General features: G+C 45.8%; 1 protein-coding gene across 1 annotated transcript in view; it reads left to right on the top strand.

Annotated features, from left to right (window-relative positions):
* The first annotated feature begins 9,926 nt into the window (after positions 1-9,926).
* Positions 9,927-19,975, top strand: part of KDSR (3-ketodihydrosphingosine reductase) — a 38,587-nt gene continuing 28,538 nt past the window's right edge. The window contains exons 1-3 of the mRNA XM_072758055.1: positions 9,927-10,128; positions 14,432-14,521; positions 17,272-17,328. Coding sequence (XP_072614156.1) covers positions 10,021-10,128; positions 14,432-14,521; positions 17,272-17,328 — 255 coding nt within the window. The 5' untranslated portion in view covers positions 9,927-10,020. The remainder of the gene's footprint in view (positions 10,129-14,431; positions 14,522-17,271; positions 17,329-19,975) is intronic.

Below are 19,975 nucleotides of genomic sequence, written 5' to 3'. Positions count from 1 at the left end.
TTTTTCTATTTTTAAGTGTCCAATTCAATGGCATTAACTACATGCACAATGTTGTGGAACCATCACCACCACCCACTTCCAGAATTTTCATCAACCTGAACAGAAACTCTCAAACAATAACTTACCACCGACCCCACCCCACCCCCAGCCCTGGTGACCACTGTTCTACTATATTTCTCTATGAATTTGCCTTTTCTAAGTACCTCGTATAAATGGACTCATATAGGCAGCCCTGGTGGCTCAGCAGTTTAGTGCAGCCTTCAGCCCAGGGCGTGATCCTAGAGTTCTGGGATTGAGTCCTACATCGGGCTCCATGCATGGAACCTGTTTCTCCCTCTGCCTGTATCTATGCCTCTCTCTCTTTCTGTGTCTCTCATGAAGATAAATAAAATTTAAAAAAAAATAGACTCATACACCATGTGTCCTTTGTATGTGGCTTATTTCCCTTAACATAGTGTCTTCAAGGTCCATCCATGTTGTGGCATGTATTGGAACTTCATTTGTTCAAGCTGAATAATATTCCATTGTATATATGTATATTCCACATTTTGTTTATCCATTTATGTGTTAATGAACATCTATGTTGTTTCCACCTTTCGCTGTTGTGAGTAACGCTGCTAAGGACGTGGGTATACAAGGATCTGTTTGGGTCGCTTTGGGGCATATACTTCGGAGTGGAACTCCTAGGTAGGTATATAGGATCTGTTTGGGTCACTTTGGGGCATATACTTCGGAGTGGAACTCCTAGGTAGGTATATAGAATCATTCCATGGTGATTCTATGTTTAACTTTTTGAGAAACCGCTATAGTGATGGCGCCATTTTGCATTCCTACCACCAGTGCATGAGGGTTCCAGTTTCTCCACATCTTCCCCAACACTTGTTTTGCCCATTTTTGTTTTGCTGAGATTTTTTTTATGATAGTCATGCTAATGGACATGAAGTATATTTGTTATTTTTCAAGTAAAAAAAATGTCATCAACAGTTTATGAAGACCAAGAATGAGATGTTTTGGAGTGATAGCTGTAGGACTGTAACCCCATCACACACCTCTGCTACTCATTCAGTGAGTCATGGTAAGACGATCTTTATATTTTGATTTTGATATTTTTTCACCATGGACTTTTTTTGCATTAATTCTTTTTAATATTGCCTTAAAACATTGTTTATGTTGATTACTGATTATTTTGGCATCCCACCAAACTTTGTTACTGGATCAAGTGCCTCAGCTGCTTCACCTTTGTCTTGTCCTGCCATGTTCATAGACTGGAAGTACAGTTGAAGTTACCAGAAGTAATGTCAAATTTAATTGACTAGAGCTTTTCTTTGCAAAACCTTTCAAATGAAGCCACACATATTTTATACTACAGCTTTTGAGAAGAGTGCCTGCTGATGTGCAGAAAAGATCCCATTTAGTACTACACACAGCATCAAAATATCATCTGGAATTTCCTAAATGACTCTTACACCAAAAAATAAACTTTTTGTACTTGGGTCTAAGTTCTAACCAGATTATTTAATCTTTTGGATAAATCAAATGCTAGAATTTGAGGAGAGTATGAGTTACGTTTTCTAATAAAGAAGGGAAGTTGTCAGGATAAGGATTGGGTGATACGTGTTGTTACAAGTTAAATTCTGCAGAAGCCAACAAGAGGAGTCTGGGGGGCAAGATGTTTACTACAGATCATCCCCTGTGAACAGAGGGAGAAGGGAGCAGAACTAGGCAAACAAAGAAGTAAAAATCTACAGTCTGGGTAGGGCATAGCATGGATGATGGCTCATCTCTGCTGGTGAGGCATCACTGGGGGGGTTGGAGGATTAACTTTCAAAATGGCTCACTCACTCAGCTGGCAGGTTGGTGTTAACTACTGGTTGGGAGCTCAACTGGGACTGCACACTGGAGGCCTCTGTTTTTCACAAGGACATCTCCAGAGACTGCTTGAGCTTACCCAGAGGATCATGTATTAGTTCTCAGATTAAATGTCCCAAGAAAACCAGCTACATAGCCTTTTGCAACCTATTTTGTAAGTCCTGCAGTGTCCTTTCTGCCACAGTCCATTGATCAATTCAGTCCAAAGGCCAACCCAGGTCAAGGGGAGGGGACATACACCCCACCACTGGATGGAATGAGTGTCACGTTAGGAAAGAGTATGTGCGATTGGAGATGTGGTGACTGTCTTTAGAAAATAGAGTTCACTACAAAAATAATTCTCCACATGAACCACTTTTATGCATGTGTCTAACGAACAGCCTAACCGTTTTGTCAGTCTTTTTCTCTGTATTATGTTTTGTTCTGATTACATTTATGATTTTTAAGTCTGTGGATTCTAACAGCCAATCATTTTTTTTTAATTTTTTATTTATTTATGATAGTCACAGAGAGAGAGAGAGAGAGAGGCAGAGACACAGGAAGAGGGAGATGCAGGCTCCATGCACCGGGAGCCCGATGTGGGATTCGATCCCGGGTCTCCAGGATCGCGCCCTGGGCCAAAGGCAGGCACCAAACCGCTGCACCACCCAGGGATCCCTAACAGCCAATCATTAAAGCTTGTATGTCGCATGCGTTTGTTTTGCTCAGGTATCATTTCATTTTTCTGACTGGTTTGCCACAGAAGGGATATAAAAAAGGCAACTGGACATTCAACACAGTCTGAGGAGCATTGAAAGCAAGGCTCTCAGCTGAGAGCAAAACGGGCAGGGCTGCCCGAGGGGTGCCAGCCAGCCTTGCATCACCCAGAGCACTTGTGACCCAGAAGCAGCAAGTGCAGTGGAGCAGGAGACACCGTGATCCTGTTGTCAGGCAGGAGTGTCATTTTGCCTCGTTGTTTCTTCAAGTCGGTCATTAGGTATTGTTTTGTTGGCCTCTACAATTACACCTCATTTGGCCCCATATCCCTCTATTCCCTTTAATAATGTCTTAGTCCTTTATGATAAACAGCGATAAAATGTATATACTTCCTTTTCTTTCCCAGCTCACCTGATTTGAGTCAATATTTCTTCATGTTTACCTTCATGGAGCTAAATGTTTATTCTTCTATTACTTGACTTGTCAGCTTGAAGTGATATCTTTGGGTTTCAGTTATAAAGGACACCATTCATAAAATCACTCCTACCTTGCACATGTTTTCCTTCTTCCCCTCCTAAAATGTGTTTCTTTTATTATTCTTCCATTGTTAAGGTATATGCCAATGACATAGCATTCTGTTCCATAGCCCCTGCATTGGTTTCATTCTTTGTTCTATGGTTAAATATATTCATTTCAAAAATTCTCAAAAGGCAGCACCATACCTTTTCAGTCATCTTTTAGCTGGCTACCTACTGAATATTTGTGCCCCCCAAAATTCATATGTCAAATTCCAAGGCCCAACAGGATGGCATTTAGAGGTGGGCCTTTGAGAAGTGATTTTGTCTCATAAATGGGATTAATGCTCTTGTAAAAGAGACTCCAGAGAGTTCCTTCCCCCCTCTGCCACCTGAGGACACAGTGAAAAGACACAATCTATGACAAGGAAGTGGGCCTTCCCAACCACCGCATCTGCCAGCGCCTTGATTTTGGACTTCCTGGCCTCCAGAACTGGGAGAAATAAATCTCTGTTGTTTATAAGCCACCAAGTCTGTGGTATCGTTTTATAGCAGCCCAAATGGACTAATAGTCTTAATACTTTCCTTAAGAAACACTCAAGGGAAAAGCATTTCCTTATTTATTACACGTTCAAGGGGTGAAACATGGATTAGCTGGATACAAAACCTTGGCTCGACATTCTTTTTTTTGTGGATGCATCTTTGTTCTCTCGTGTTGAGTGACACCATGGAGAAATATGAAACTAGCCTGATTTCTTTTATAAATAAGTGGCCTGAATTTTTTTGCCTGACTGACCAAAGTCTTCATTCTTTTAAAATCCAGTGTTTTTTCCAATGGTTTTGTAGTTTTACATTTATGTCCGTGATTCCTTCAGCATTAGTCAGGGCTCTCCAGAGAAACAGAACCAATAGAGGATTGATTGGTGGACTGGTTATAAGAAATTGGCTTACATGATTATGGAGGCTGTCAAATTCCAAGATCTACAGGTGAGTTGGCAAGCTGCAGACCTGGGAAGAGCCAATATTTCAACTGAAGTCCAAAGGCAAGAAAAAAAGCTGATGTTCCAGTCCTATCAGGTAGGAATAATTCTCTGTTACTTGGTGGAGGGTCAACCTTGGGTTCTATTTCGGCCTTCAACAGATTAGATCGGACCCACCTACATGGGGGAGGATAATCTGTTTTACTCAGTCTACTGATTTAAAAGTTTGTCTCACAGGGCACCTGGGTGGCTCAGTGGTTGGCTTGGGTCATGATCCCCGGATCCTGGGATCGAGTCCCACATCTCCCTCTGCCTGTGTCTCTGCCTCTCTCTGTGTGTCTCTCATGAATAAATAAAATCTTAAAAAAAAAAAAGTTTATCTCACTATATACACTCTTGCAGAAAAACCCAGAATAGCATTTGACCAAATATCTAGACCCTCCATAGTCTAGTCACATTGATGGATAAAATTAACTATCACACCATCTGAATTAATTTTTGTGGAAGGTGTAATGGTCAAGTCGAGGTTCATTTTTTTTGTCTATAGATGCCCAATTGTCACAGCACCATTTATTTAAAAGGCTACTTTTCCCTCCATTAAGTTGCTTTTGCATCTTTGTCAAAAATCAGTGTGGTGTATTCGTGTAGGTCTGTTTCTGGGTCCCATTGATGCCAGTACCACACAGCCTTCATTATTATAGCTATACAAGTCTTGAAAATCAGGTAGGCTGGTTCCTTGAACTCTGTTCTTTAATTTTTTAAAAATATTTTATTTATTTATTTGAGAGAGAGAGAGAAAGAGCGCGCATGTGCATGAATGTGTGTGATGGGGTTGGGGAGCAAAGATAAAGGAACTAGAAAACTCCCTGCTGAGTGCAGAGCCCAACATGGGTGGATCCCAGGACCCTGAGACCAGGACCTAAGCCAAAAATCAAAAGTCGGATGGTTAACCAACTGAGCCACGCAGGCGCCCAGTCTGTTCTTCTTTTATTAAAAAATTTTAGCTATTTTAGTTTCTTTGCCTTTACACATGAATTTTAGAATACTCTTGCCTCTATCTACAAAAAGTCTTGCTGGGATATTGATAGAAGCATATTAGAATCCACTTGGGGGAAATGTCAATTGTGATAAAATACACATGACATGAAATTTACTATCTTAATCATTTTTTTAAGTTGACAGCTCAGTAGCATCGAATACATTCATATTGTTGTGCAAACTTCATAACCTTGGTCTCCAGAATTCTTTTTATCTTGCAAAACTGAATCTCTTTACCCATTAAGCAGTAACTCTCCACATTAGTTTCTGCACAGCCTCTGGAAACTGATATTCTACTTTCCTTTTTACTTTTTCTTTCTTTCTTCTTTCTCTCTCTGTTTCTTAATCTTCTCTTCCCTACCAAGCCCCAGACTCCAGTAACCACCATTTTGCTCTCTGTTACTACGAGTTTTTCTTTTTTCTACAATCCCACATATAAATCTGATTATGCAATATTTGTCTATATTTCTGTGAAATCTTTCTATATTCACTTAGTGTAACGTCCCCGGGTTTATTCATGATATCACAAATGGCAGGATTTCCTTTTTTTAAAGGCCAACTAATATTTCATAGTATATATTTTTAACACATTGTCTTTATTCACTTATCCATTGATAGACATTTAGATGGTTCTAAACCTGTTGGTGAAGCAATGTAGAGATGGGATGAATATAGACATTGTCCTCTTGTACACTCTGGAGCACAGAATGCCAATAAGAACTTTTTTGTGGGCCAAAAAAATGACAGAGGCTGCAGATGGCTGTGGGGCAGATTCCCTGCGAGGAAGGCCCAACACAGAACTGGAGCTTGGACTGATGCTGGTCCTGGAAGGTTACAAACAGGTTTTCACAAAGACAGATACACTCTGGACACTCTGGACTGGGTTCTGCATGCCTAGAGGTAGGTGCAAATGCTCAAAACACTATAAAAGGATGGGATTAGAAGATATTGCACTAATTCAGACCACCAATTCCATTTCTTCAGACCAAAGAACATACTTTACAGCCCACAGTGTCCAACAATGGGCAAAGAGATATCACATCAGATGAACGAATCATGCTGCATATCATCTTGAGTAAAGGTCTAAAGGAGAGTTAGAACAGGTAATTGAAACATTTGTTGCCTAAAATGGGAGAGGAAGGGGTAGCTGGGGAGGGAGGGCGGCTGGGTGGCGAAGTTGGGCAAAAGTCTGAGTCTTGGTTTCAGCTCAGGTCATGACCTCAGGGTGGTGAAGTCAAGCTCCATGCTCTGAGCAAGTTTGTTTCTCTCTTCCTCTGCCTCTCTATGCCCTTCATTCTCTCTCTCTCTCTGGAATGAATCACCGTTAATAATAAAAGAAAACAAAATGGGGGAGGGAGAGATAAAGACATGTAAGGCTGACTTATGTGTCTTCAGGAGTGTGTTGCTCACTTTGATAGATCTCTCCACTTTTCTGGGGGATCTGGAGGGAGTGAGGGAGAATGCCGGTATGACTATGCAGTTCTTCCCATGGAGAGAAGATGGTATGACCATAATTTCTGCTTTTTTTTCCTCCACATTGCCTCAACTTTCTTTTTTTTTTTTCTCCCCGATGCTGTGATCCCAAGGACCAGGGCTTCAAATGAAGGTGCTAGAATCAACGATCATCCCTAAGCAAGAAACTATATTTTTCAACCTTTATACTAGAATTCCAAGACATTGATGAAGGGAGGGGAGGTTATGCATTCACTCCATCTGATGAAATTGGGATTGATAGTGAATGCAGTTGTGTTGCCTCATGGTTGAGAAAGCCCACAAGCTGTATGCCTGTATCACTGTACCCTCTATGAATGGGAATGGACTGAGGGGGTCCACTCAACTACTAGCAGTGCTGGCAATCTGGAACAGCATAGAACTAGGCTGAACCTAGTGTTCCTTCCAACAGGGGAAAGTGTGAGTAAAAACAGAAGGAGAAATAGTAGCTGCAGGTAAAAGAACAAATAAATGGGCGATGCAACAAGTAAAATCCAGTATGACGTTAACACCTTGACGGAGGCTCCTAGCAAGAGGTGATACTGTCTCCTACAAGAGTCCAGTTAGACCAGATGTCTTAGCGCCTGGACACCACTCCTTTTTCTAGAAGCTGATAGAGTTGAATGGAAACTGCAAACCTGTGAGGGATTGCTTTGGGAGACAGGTGATGTGATGATGAACTGGACCAGTTGTTGATGATTGAGTGAAATTCCAGTGATATGCCACTATCTTTCAACTCTTATTTTTCAGGCCATGTCTACTGCCCATATTGGGGTATGGTGTAACACTGGCACTGTCTTATCAGTAAGATTGCATTACTGATATGGATGGCCAGATTTTTTTTTAAAGATTTTATTTATTTATTTATTTATTTGAGAGAGAGAGAGAGAGAAAGCACAGAGGGAGAATGAGAGGGAGAAGCAGACTCCCTGCTCAGCAGGGAACCTGACCGGGGCTCAATCCCAGGACCCTGAAATCATGACCTGAGCCGAAGGCAGATGTTTAACTCACTGAACCACCCAGGCACCCCTTGATGGTCAAATCCTGGGAAATTGAGTTAAGAGCCTCCTACTCTACACTGCCTCCTCCAAATGTTAGGGCATATGTTTGTTTTGCTGTAGGAGAGCTTTGGATAAAGGCCAGGGAGTGACCTGTGCAGTAAAGAATCTAGGCTTGCCTCAGAGTCTTCTCAGAAGAGAAGGGCTATCCTCTGTCTTTGGCTTCTTGGAGGTAATCTGTGCCATACCTGATAGAAGTACTTTTGTTTAAATGAGGGCAGGCCAATCTGTACTTTTAAGGTGGAGGTTGATCATGCCAGAAAGACCAACGATGTGAGTTAGGTGGAAGGCTGTATCAGGCAACATCAATTGACCTGAAGACTGTGTTCAGCCATACAGGCAACATAATGAAAACTCCAATAAACACTCTGGACATTCGATGAGTTTCCCTGGTTTGCAATACTCCACTCTAGTATCACACCACCCATGCTGGGAGGGTCACGTGTCCTGACTCCATGGGAGGTGGCAACCGGAGCTTTGCAGGTGGAGGCCTCCACACTTTACCCTATGTACTTCTTCTCTTGGCTGACTTTGTCGTGAATTACAACCATGAGAATAACAGCTCAATGTGGGATTCTGTGAGGCCTTCCAGAGAATTACCAAAAGTGAAGTTGGTTTGGGAACCCCTAAATTTATTTCTTAATTTTTTTATTCTAGGGAGGAACCCCCAAATTTGAATTGGTGTCAGAAGTTTTGCAGACTGTGCCCTCAAACCTTGTCATTCGCCTAACTCTGGGCAATAAATTAAGGGAGAAGAAAAAATTAGATCACTCCCTTTGCCCCTCTTTCCTATTTCTGAAAACAAAAACAGAAAGGTAAAGCAAGCAAACAAGCAAACTTCCGTGCCTTATCCAAATAAGGATATTTGGATATCACAATGAGATGCCACAATGAGATGCCACACCCCCTGGAAAGGCTATAATTAAAAAGACTGATAACAAGTATTGGTAGGGTTGTAGAGAAACTGGAATGCTTATTGTTGGTGGGAACGGAAAGTGATGTGGCTGTTTGGAAAATATCTGGCAGCTCTGGTTAAGCATTGAGATACCGTAGATCCAGCCATTCTGCTCCGAGGTATGCATCCAAGAGAAATGAAAGCATATGTCCACACAAAATCTCATCCATGAATGTTCACAGCACTATAATTCCTTTTTATTTTTTTTAAAGATTTTATTTATTTATTCATGGGAGACAGAGACAGAAGCAGAGACACAGGCAGAGGGAGAAGCAGGCTCTGTGTGGGGAGCTGGATGTGGGACTCGATCCGGGGATCACAACCTGAGTCAAAGGCAGATGCTGAACCACCGAGCCACTCAGGTGCCCAGCACTGTAATTCCTAACAGCCCCCAAATAGAAACAACCTCTATGTCCAGATAAATGAAATGTGATCAATTTATACGAGGGACTACAAGTTGGTGATAAAAAGAATGAAGTGCGGTAGCATTGTACAGCAGGGATAAACCTTGAAAACATTATATTAAGTGAAATAAGCCTGACAGCAAAGGCTGCATATAGCAGAATTCCATTTATACGAAATATCCAGGCTGGGCAAATCTAGAGACATACAGATGGGTGATAGCCTAGGACTGGGGGCGTGGTTGGGAGGAAGGGGGGGTGGCTGCTGAAGGGTGCAGGACCTTTTAGGGTGGGGGTGTGTATCACTAACCCAATGTCCTAGATTGACTGCGGTGGTGGTTGCAGGAGTCTGGGACTACGCCAAACACCCTGTATTGTGCAGTTTCAGTCGGTGAATGGGCTGGGATGTGAATTAGATCTCAGTAGAGCTGTTTGTTTTGGTTTGGGTTTGATCCCCGCCTCGGGAAAGGAGATGCGCTCTGAAGCCCAAGGAAACTGGATCCGAGCGGCTCCTAAGCTCCACCGCCAGGCTTCCCCGCTTCCCGACCGTGGGCCGTGCCCGAGCGGGGAGCCCGCTGCGGAGGCCGCGCCGGGCCCGGGAGGTCGGCTTCGCGCCGGGGCTCCCACCGGGCGGCGGGGGGCGCCCCGGGACCGCGTGCCCCCGGGCAGCCGGCCTCCGCCGCCACCCCCGGCCTTCGGGGCGCCCCAGGGGCGCCCCAGGGGCGCGGGCCCCCGTCCCCGCCCCCGCCCCGCCCCGCCCCGCCCCCGGGAAGCGCCGCCCCGCCCCGCCCCGCCCCGCCCCGCCCCGCCCCGCCCCGCCCCGCCGCGGTCGCGCCCTCCGCCGGCTCCGCCTCTTCCCCTCCGGCCGCCGCCCCGCCCCGCGCCGGCCGCGAACCCAAACAGCGGCTCCTGCTGCGCGCGGCCGCGCGTGACCGCCGAGCCCCGAGCCCCGCGCCCGCCGCCCGCCGCCCGCCGCCCGCCGCCCTCCGGCCCGGCCCGGCCCGGCCCCGCCGAGCGATGCTGCTGCTGGCGGCCGCCTTCCTCGTGGCGTTCGTGCTGCTGCTCTACATGGTGTCCCCGCTCATCAGCCCCAAGCCCCTCGCCCTGCCCGGGGCGCATGTGGTGGTGAGTGGCCTCCTGTTGCTGCGCCGCCGCCGCCAGCCCGGCCCGAGGCCCAGCCGCCCGCGTCCGGCTCCCCGCGGGCCCCCTGCAGCGGCGCAGCCCGGCCGGTCCCCGCGGCCCCCGGGGTGGGGGCGGGGGCGGGGGCGCACGGCGGGGGCCCGGCCGGGGTTCGCGCTCGGGGTTCCCGAGGAGCCCACCGAGGAGCCCACCGAGGAGCCGAGGGGCTGGGAAACTTTGCCAAGGACACGGCGGTCGGCGGCGGCGCGGGCCGGGGCCGGGGCCGGGGCCGGGGCCGGGGCCGGGGCCGGGGCTCGGGGCTCGGCCTGTGCGAGGACAGAAAGAGCAGCCGCGGGAGGAGCCTCGGGAAGTGACTCACCTGGCGGAGGGGGGGGGCGTCGGGGCTCCTCCGGGCTCCTCCGGGCTCCTCCGGGCTCCTCCCGGGCTCCCCGGGGCGCGCTGGGCCGCCGCGCGGGCTCCCGGACGAGCCTCCGACCTGCTGGCGCGTAGGCAGGAGCCGGGAGCCGACGCCGGCGCTGGCTTCGCCCCGGAAGCTGGCGTCGCGCCTTCGCCTTTGTGCAGGTGTCCGCACCTCCTCACCTGCGGCCGGCGCCCGCACCTGCTCCGGCTTCTCGTCCGAGGCCGCCGCCGGCCCCCACAGCCCCCGGGGCGCACCGCCCTGCGGGGCGAGGCTGTGCAGCAAGGAGACCGGGCTCCGGGCCGGCGGCGCCAGCCTGCCCCGGTGACCCAGGCGCGTCCCCGCGCGGGCGCTCCCCGGACGGATGCTCCTTTAGTTCACGGGGCTTTAAACCTGGACAGCAAGCGTCGGTGCACGAGAAGATGTGTCTTTTTTCCTCTTCCTTAAATTGCCCTTTGTAAACATGGGAAGCCTGTTTCCAACGCCTGCCACCCCCCATGCGCAAGGTAGAGGAGGTTAGTGTCCGCTCGGTTCAGAAGCGAGCGAGAGAAGCAAAACTCGACACTTGGGCCGAATGCTGCAGGTGTCACCTCTGCCAGAGGACTTGTGCCCCCGAAGCGTGGCTCTGAGAGTTGCAGTCGTTCAGAAGTTAGGCCTGCAGAGCGTAACTTTGGAAAAAACGCAGAGCCCCAAAGCAGGAATGAACATTTTGGTTCAGTATTTATAAAGGAGTCGGAGTTAACCTTGATTCCAGTCCTTCCAGGTTCATTCCGCTGCAGGCCCTGAGTAAGACCAAGTCTGATGGGGTAAACGAAAAAGACTTCTCTTCACCGTCCCACTTTAATACGCCACTATAAATAATGTGAGGATGACATGAATAATTCACATGATGTCACCATCTGTCTTCTTTTTTTAATGTCATAAGACAAGGGAAAGTGCAGTTCTTTTTCTTGAGGTTTGTTAGGAGCAGACCAGGTGGTGCTAGGAGAGAGGGAGCTAACGTTTAGAATGTCTGCCTGTGTGAAAGCAGGAGCAGACTGAGGTCATAATTATTTATTGCTTTCTATTTAGAACTAGTGTAATCTCCCTAAAGACAGGGGCAAAACTGCAGAAGTATTGCAGGATACGTGCTTATTTATTTATTTATTTATTTACTTATGTATTTATTTAAGCTGTTTAATGGACTTGTTGAGAACTGGAAAATCAGGTCTTCCCTTTTTTGGAAATGGCTGGGAGCAGTTCTTGCAGCAAACCGCCCTGTCTCTTGTCCTTGATAAGGGGTGTCTGATGTGATGAAAGAGACAGTAAGAATAAGATAATATTTTGCATTGAACGGTGAGAGGCAGTGATAGGAAAGGGAATTAAGCAGTTATTGTGAGTGTCCCACATCTAGGTCCAACTTACCAATTGTCAGGCAGCCCAATCCGTATTTCCCGCTTTTCTCAGCCATTGTGAAAATCTCTTCCATTTTCTTATATCATTCAGAATAACACAGCCTAGACTTGGCTTATGTATATTCTTAGATACTTTCGAAGCATTAGCTTGATTAGAAGGTTAGTTTCTCATGAGCTAAGACCGAAAGATTAAAGTCTTCTTACCCTTGCTCTTACAGAAAAAACTTAGGAGTTATCAGGTTGGACAGTATCTTGGCTGTGCGGTACATGAGCACAGCTAGCTTACCCACCAACAGTCTAGATGAAACACAGCAGTAATAGTAAAAGCACTTTAGAGCCTATAAATTTTCTCAATAACCTCATAACTTCAACTTCCAATAATTTATTGAGTAACAAATAGGGAAACTTTACACATTTTTTTTTTTTTTGGCATTGTATTCCTCAGAGAAATGGTACCACTGTACCATTTTGCAATAATGTAGGCTGAGGGTTTCTTTAGCAGCTGCTTATGAGGGTTCTGTGCTCAGAGGGAGGGAGATAAATGGGACTTGGTGCTTGTTCTCAAGGAGCTTACAGTCTGGTAAGGGAGCTAAGACTTACCACAACATGCACAACGGAGGAAGCGACAGGTAAAGGACAGGACTGAGCCACAGAGTCAGGAAAGCTTCTTGGAGGAGGGGACCTTAGATCTGGCCTCTGCAGGACAGGTAGGATTTGGATAGGTAGGTATGCGGGGGATGTTGGGTGGAGGAACACTGAGGCAGCAACAGCGAGGCGGGGCGGGGGTGGGGGCTGTTAATTGCTATGGAATTGGAATGTGGGGTGAAAATTAAAAAGCCAGAGCCCCCCATGAAATATCTTGGCAGCAAAGAGCTCCTCAGAGGCAACTGTTTAGCTGAGGCAACAGGTAGATTTTTTGACAGTAACCTTCTGGAGAAAATTGGTTAATTATCTGCCAAGGAAGCCTCTTCAGTGGTGAAGACTTGGCTAAAGGGAAGTAGGGAAGCCGAAGCATCCATGGAGATTGGGACATTGTGGAGGCGTGGCTTCCTGATAACTTTAAAATAATTGAGATGGGATCAGCGATGTTCATTACAGCATGACTAATACCTAATGGTGAAATATTTGAAATCACCCGAATGTGTGTTGTATGGAAGTCGACAGCTAAGTTTCAGTACGGCTCCTTAATGTAATATTGTAAAGCCTTTTATTAGTTTTTTTGACGTAAGATATTTTGACGTATATATCATATCATCTAGGATATGATCCCATGTAAGGTCAGCTGCCTATGTGAAACTTTCCCCCCTTCCTTCACCTGACAGCCTGGGGCCCTCCATTCTCTTGACCTGTATTATATAATTTGCATAGGAAAAATGACTAGAAAAATAATATTACACCTGTCTTACTTAGGTAAGTATGTAGCAAGCCCTTCCTATGTGCCAGGCGCTGTGCTAAGTGCTAGGAATGTAGCGGGGAGCAGAAAGAGAGTAGGTATTTTTAGGGCATTTATGAGGCAGGGATAGGAGAGATGGTCGTGAATCAGATAACCACGCAAATAAATGCATGGTTGTTTGAGTCTGTGAGTGCCATAAAGTAAAGGGAAAAAGATGTGGTGCTGAAAAGTGGGTTGAGGTTAGGGAATGGGCAGGTGAAGGTTTTCCTGAGGAAGTGATGTTTGAGCTGAGATTTATTTATTTTTTAAAAATTTATTCATTTGGTGGGGGGAGGGAGAGAGGGAGGAGGGATAGAGGGAGAGAATCTCCAAGCAGACTCCCTGCTGAGCACAAAGCCCAGCAAAGTGGGACTGGATCCCACAACCCATGGGATCATGACCTGAGCTGAAACCAAGAGTTGGATACTTAACCGACTGAGCCACTCAGGCACCCCTGAGCTGAGATTTAATGGGTGAATGGATGCCAGCCAGATGAAAGAAGGGCAGGGGAGATAGAATGTGCAAAGGCCCTGTGGTTGGAGGGAGCATGGAACTCAAAGCCAGTAGAGCTGTGCTATAGATTATGGGGGGATAGTGCAAGAAGGAAAGCTTTCCCTTTTGGTATTTCCATATGATCCTGTGTACTTTTTTAAGAAGCGGTCATGTAAAACATTAGAAGATCTATGCAAGTGGCTCTTTTCTTCTCTTTTGAAGATAGTCACACAGGAGATAAGCAATAAGGAAATAAGATTCATTTAAATTTGGAACCAGAGGTAGACTAATGGCTTACTTATTAGCTCGAGTTTTAGGGCACTTTCCCTCCAGTAAACGCAGAAAAATATAGATGTGCAATTTATAGTTCAGTACCAAAAACAAAGCAGCAAGACAGTAAAATCTTTCATGTCTCTGCTTAATTCATTCATCGAGTCTGGGACGAGGAAACTACAATAGCTAAAAATCTGTCTCTTGTAGATTGGGTTTTAGAGCCCATCCCAGTTGTTTTAAATAAACTTCCCAGAGAAGGGAAATTGCAAGAGCTAAGATTTTTATTATATTTGCTTTTAGGTTACAGGAGGCTCCAGCGGCATTGGAAAGTGCATTGCTATCGAGTGCTATAAACAAGGAGCGTTTATAACTCTGGTGGCACGAAATGAGGTACGTCTTCTGGGTGTGTTGTCATGGACTTGCTTACTCAGCTTTTGATGAGCCAGAGAGGCTGGGCTTGTGCTTAGGGGTTGGGAACCTGGGCGAGAAGTGGCTCATCTCTCTGGTTCGAGGTGTGATCCTGGAACCCCTGGTTGTTTCTCATATTCAGGGCAAACACTTCTTGGTTGAAGTCAGGTCGGTTCCACAAATATTTATTTAGTTTCCACAACGGTTGGGCAACATCAGAGATGCTGCATGTCGAGATGGTCCATGTCGAGATGGTCGAGATGGTCGGGGCGGGTGCACACCTGCTGTGGGGACCCCGGGGGGAGGGCCTCCACCTACCCACCCCTGCTGAGCCGATTGCAGGGCTGATCCCCAGTCCTTCAGGATGTGCAGGTGGTTCCCTGGAATTTGCTTATTATGGAGATGAGGTACATCTCTACTGAAACCGGACTCCACTCCACTCCACAGGAAATCTTGCTCCTTCCTCCCCAGCAGTGTAGCAAAACGTGGTTTTCTGTGTCAAGTCAACACAAGGTCTGCTTTGCTGTGCTTTGCTTTTTTCTTTTTCTCTTCCCTTCCTTTCTCTTCTCTTCCTCTTTCTTCTCTTCCTTTCTCTTCTCTCCTCTCCTCTCCTTTTTCTTCTCTTTTCTTTTCCCTTCCCTCCTTCCTTTCCTTTCTCTTCCTTCCTCTTCTCTCCTCTCCCCTCCTTTTCCTTCTCTTCTCTTCTCTTCTCTTCTCTTCTCTTCTCTTCTCTTCTCTTCTCTTCTCTTCTTCTCTTCTCTTCTCTTCTCTTCTCTTCTCTTCTCTTCTCTTCTCTTCTCTCTCCCCTCCCCTCCCCTCTTCTTCTCTTCTCTTCTCTTCTCTTCTCTTCTCTTCTCTTCTCTCTCTTCTTTTTCTCTTTCTCTTTCTCTTTCTCTTCTCTCCCCTCCTCCCCTTCCCCTCCCCTCCTCTCCCCTCCTCTTAATTCTCTTCTCTTCTCTTCTCTTCTCTTCTCTTCTCTTCTCTTCTCTTCTCTTCTCTCTCTTCTCTTCTTTCTCTTCTCTTCTCTTCTCTTCTCTTCTCTTCTCTTCTCTTCTCTTCTCTTCTTCTTTCTCCTCTCCTCTCCTCTCCTCTCCCCTCCCCTCCGTTTCTCTTAATTCTCTTCTCTTCTCTCTCTTCTCTTCTCTTCTCTTCTCTTCTCTTCTCTTCTCTTCTCTTCTTCACCCCTCCCCTCCCCTCCCCTCCCCTCCCCTTCCTTCCCCTCCCCTTCCCTCCCCTCCCCAAGGTCTGTTACTCTTGCTAGAGTCCTTTCCACATCCAAAGCAATGACACTGTATTCACATGAACAGTGAAGCCCTCTGGCTCTGTGGAGGCGGGGTGGGGGGGGGGGTTGGGGGGGGGGAGGTGACCACGGCCGTATTGTTGTCCACCGCCGTTGTTCTGTGCTTGGCATAATGCTTGGCTCCCAGAGGGTGCTCAGTGTGGAGCTCTGGAGTGAAGAAATGAAGGGAGGGTTGATGGAAGGGCTGGGGATGCCAGCAGGGCATCACTGCTGGGGGACTCTGGACCCACCTGTGCCACAGGAGGGCAGTAGAGGGGGCCACTCTGGTGGGGGTACACAGCTGCCAGGGAGGGTCTGGGAGGGGGAAATGTTTAAATATTGGCCCAGAATTAGGCTTTGATGTTCATTATTCCTTCTTAAAATCGAGAACAGTGGGATTGCTACCTTTCATTTGTATCCTGACATCTCTAACAATGAATTTACTTTGACATCAAAGCCACTTTATGGGAAGGAAAACATAACTTTAATAAAATGGCATTTGGTGAGATTTAAGCTGTGCCGATATTTGATACAAGACAGATGAGAAGGAAGCAGGGGAGACACCGGGTTTGAAGTGTTTCAGAAGCTCCTTCTCTGGTCCTTGCAATGCTAGACATGAATGAGCAGACGAGCCTTCTGGCATCCAGAAATTCTTTATTATCTAATATAGTTGTTTATTCTACTTTTGACAAAGGAAAGTTGTGTGTATCTTTATTCATAGAACAAAATTATTATAGACACACCCATGTTCAGAAAACCCACGTCTTTCCCAAGGATTCGCCTCCTCCTTTGTTCTTCTCTAGCTGTCCTGATGTACTGAAATTACAACTTTTTGAACAAATTAAGAACTGTAAACTGATACGTCTCTCTCTTTGAAAATGAGTAAAATAAGCAAAATTGAGACCTTGGCAGAGTTTCTCAGTTTCAGGGTAGCTTTGCTTGTCTTAAGATTATTCTCGAAAGTTGCCAGGATTCGGTTTTCTCAATGTACCTGAAAGGTGATTTTCACTATATTTGCTTTTATGGTAGAGGAGGAAAATATTGGACAATCTCTTATGAAAGCACTCTTGACGTGAAACCACGTGAACTCTTAAGTTTGGGAAGCATTGCACAGCCATGTGGTGGCTCTTGTTTTATATCACAACCAAATAATGTCAGATCAAAACATTTATTAGAGTTGATATAGTGCCCATCAGCAATTAGTAGTGTTGATTAGGATTTTGCAGTTTCTTTGTTTTTCTGTTACCTTTCAGAAAAACTTAATCATAGCCAAACATAACTTTAGAGCTTCTTTCTTTCGTAGACAGTGGCCCATAGCTATGCAACATAGGTGCTGTCTCGCGTGTTTTCTAGAATTTAATAAATACACAAATAATTGCTTTTTCGCTCCATTTAAACAAACAAGCAGACAAATAGACAATCACCAGAACTAATTGTTCTCTGTTGCTTTCAGGACAAGCTGCTGCAGGCAAAGAAAGAAATTGAAAAGCACTCTATTAATGATAAACAGGTATGATCAGTCTTCATGATGCATTTTCTGTGCTAATCAACATAGTTGTGGAAAGGGGGAAAAACAGTTATTTCAACTGTGAATAGTTCATTGAAAGCGTGTAGGGTTTTTCCTAATTAAAATACATATTAGACTGTTTTTGAAAAAGGTGAAATCATTTGAATTGTCTACAAGTTCAGGCCCAAAATGTACAGACTTTGACTTCCGTGCACCAGTGATCACATGTTTTTACAGAAAATGATCTCAATTATTTATTTAAGGTGACTTCATACAAACACATAAGTGGAAAGGGGTACTAAATTTTTTTGGGGGGGTTATGGCATTTTGGGATGAATAAAATGGCATATATATGTGTGTATGTGTGTGTGTAAATATATATATCTTTCAGTATAAAACATAACAATAAGTTATTTTGATACTCCTCACCCAGCTTAAGAAATGAGATTTTCTGGGGCCCCTGAAGCCCCCTCTGGGTGCCCATATCACCTGGTCTCATTCCTAGAGGCAACCCCCAACCTGACTTTTGTGTTGCTATGCTTTTTTTAATAATTTGACAAGGTGGTGCGTGTGACTCTCCGTAGTATACTGTTTCTTTCTGCTTCTCTTTGAGCTTTATGGCATCATTCTTATTTATTTGTTTTTTTTTTTTGTCTGCATTCCTGAGGCATACCTCACATACTATTCAATTCACCCGTGTCAAGTGTACAGCTCAGTGGCGTCTAGCGTATCCATGGAGTTGTGCACCCAGCACCAGAATCCATTTGAGAATTTTTCCATCATCCCATCAGGAGAGCCCAGATCTTGTCACTCCCTGCTTCCCCTTTCACCCCCCACAGCCCCAGGCGATCACTAACCTGCTTTCTACCTCTGTAGATGTGTAGCACGTCGTTTTTCTGGTACTTTTGTGCAACTTGATCTCTTCGCTAGATACTGCTTTTGAAATTCCTTGCTGTTGCTGCATAAAATCATAGTTTGTGTGTGTGTGTGTGTGTGTGTGTGTTAACTGCTGTCACACATTTTCTGAATACATATATACTACCTTTTGTTCATCAATTCTACTTTTGGTGGATATCTCACTTTTGGTGTTTTGGTTAGTTTGTTTTATTTCTTGCTGTCACTGAAGTTTTTCTACAACACATCTCTGTGTACGTGTGCAAGAATGGATGGTGCCTGGAAATAGGATTGTGGAGTAACAGTTACAATGCATGTGCATCTTCAACTTCACTGGCATGGGGACATGCCCACTGGTAGTACCCGCTGCCCTGGTTGCCCTGCATCCTGCCAACACTTTGGTATTGGCTCATTTCCTAATTTTTGCCTTTTGGATTTTTTTTTTTTTAAGATTTTATGTATTTAATTCATGAGAGACACAGAGAGAAAGAGACACAGGCAGAGGGAGAAGCAGGCTCCTTGCAGGGAGCCCGATGCAGGACTCGATCCCAGGACTCCAGGATCATGCCCTGAGCCAAAGGCAGATGCTCAACCACTGAGCCACCCAGGTGCCCCTCAGATGGGTTTTAAATGCTGTTTCACTGTAGTTTTATTATTTTTTTTAAAATGTATTTTACTTATTTATTTGAGAGAGCACATGAGCAAGCAGGGGGAGGAGCAGTGGGGGAGGGAGAGGGAAAGAATCTCAAGCAGACTCCATGCCGAGTGTGGAGCCCAATGTGGGGCTCAATCCCACCCCCTCAGATCAAGACCTGAGCCAAAAGCAAGAGTCAGATGCTTAACCAACTGGGCCACCCAGGCGCCCCTCACTGTAGTTCTAATTGCCTCTTTGCTTCACCTCCAAAATATGTTAGAGATCTTCCCATGTCAGTAAGAACGAATCGGCCTCTCTCCTGTAACTCCTTCAGCAGAGTCCAGGTGCCCAGCGTATGTGGTCGTTTCCCTGTGCGAGGGCTGCTTGCACTTCTCTGCTCGTGTATCTGTACTGCAGGCAGAGAGCCTCGCTTGTGAGATTTTCTCTCCTCCATAGCCTCTGTGCTCCCCTTCTCTGCAGCCCGGGACTGTTGGGAAGCTGCCAGCTCAGCAGATCCCTCACCTTTCCCCGATTCCTGGAAGTTCTGATAGAGAAAGACGTATCCTCTGAAGCCATGGAGTATGAATGCTGCTGGCCAAAGGCCAGGCCTGCCGTCAGCACCCTCTCTCTGCCCGGACTTCTTCACCGTGACTCCCGTCCCCACTTGAGCTGTCGGAAGGCTTTGGGTCATGTGGCAGGTTCCAGACACTTAGGGTCATGTGGCAGGTTCCAGACGTGCGTGTCAGGGAGAGGACAGACGGCAGGGCTGGGGTGGGCCTGACGGAGCTTGAGCCTTTGCCTGCACAGAAGGGCTTTGCCACATGGCTCAGCGTAAGCAGGGCCCTGTGGACACTTTTCTCCTGGTGACTTGTTAGTCTTTCTTTCTTTTCTTTCTTTCTTTCTTTCTTTCTTTCTTTCTTTCTTTCTTTCTTTCTTTCTTCTTTCTTTCCTTTCTTTGTTTCTTTTCTTTTCTTTTTTTTCTTTTCTTTCTTTCTTTCTTTCTTTCCTTTCTTTCTTTTCTTTTCTTTTCTTTTTTTTCTTTTCTTTTTTCTTTCTTTCGTTCATTCATTCTTTCTTTCTTTCTTTCTTTTTATAATTTTACTTGTCCTTGGGATAGCTTTT

Source organism: Vulpes vulpes, chromosome 5 (assembly GCF_048418805.1).
Source record: "Vulpes vulpes isolate BD-2025 chromosome 5, VulVul3, whole genome shotgun sequence".
Lineage (NCBI taxonomy): Eukaryota > Metazoa > Chordata > Mammalia > Carnivora > Canidae > Vulpes > Vulpes vulpes.
Note: the sequence above shows the minus strand (reverse complement) of the source record. Positions and strands in the feature narration are given on the sequence as shown.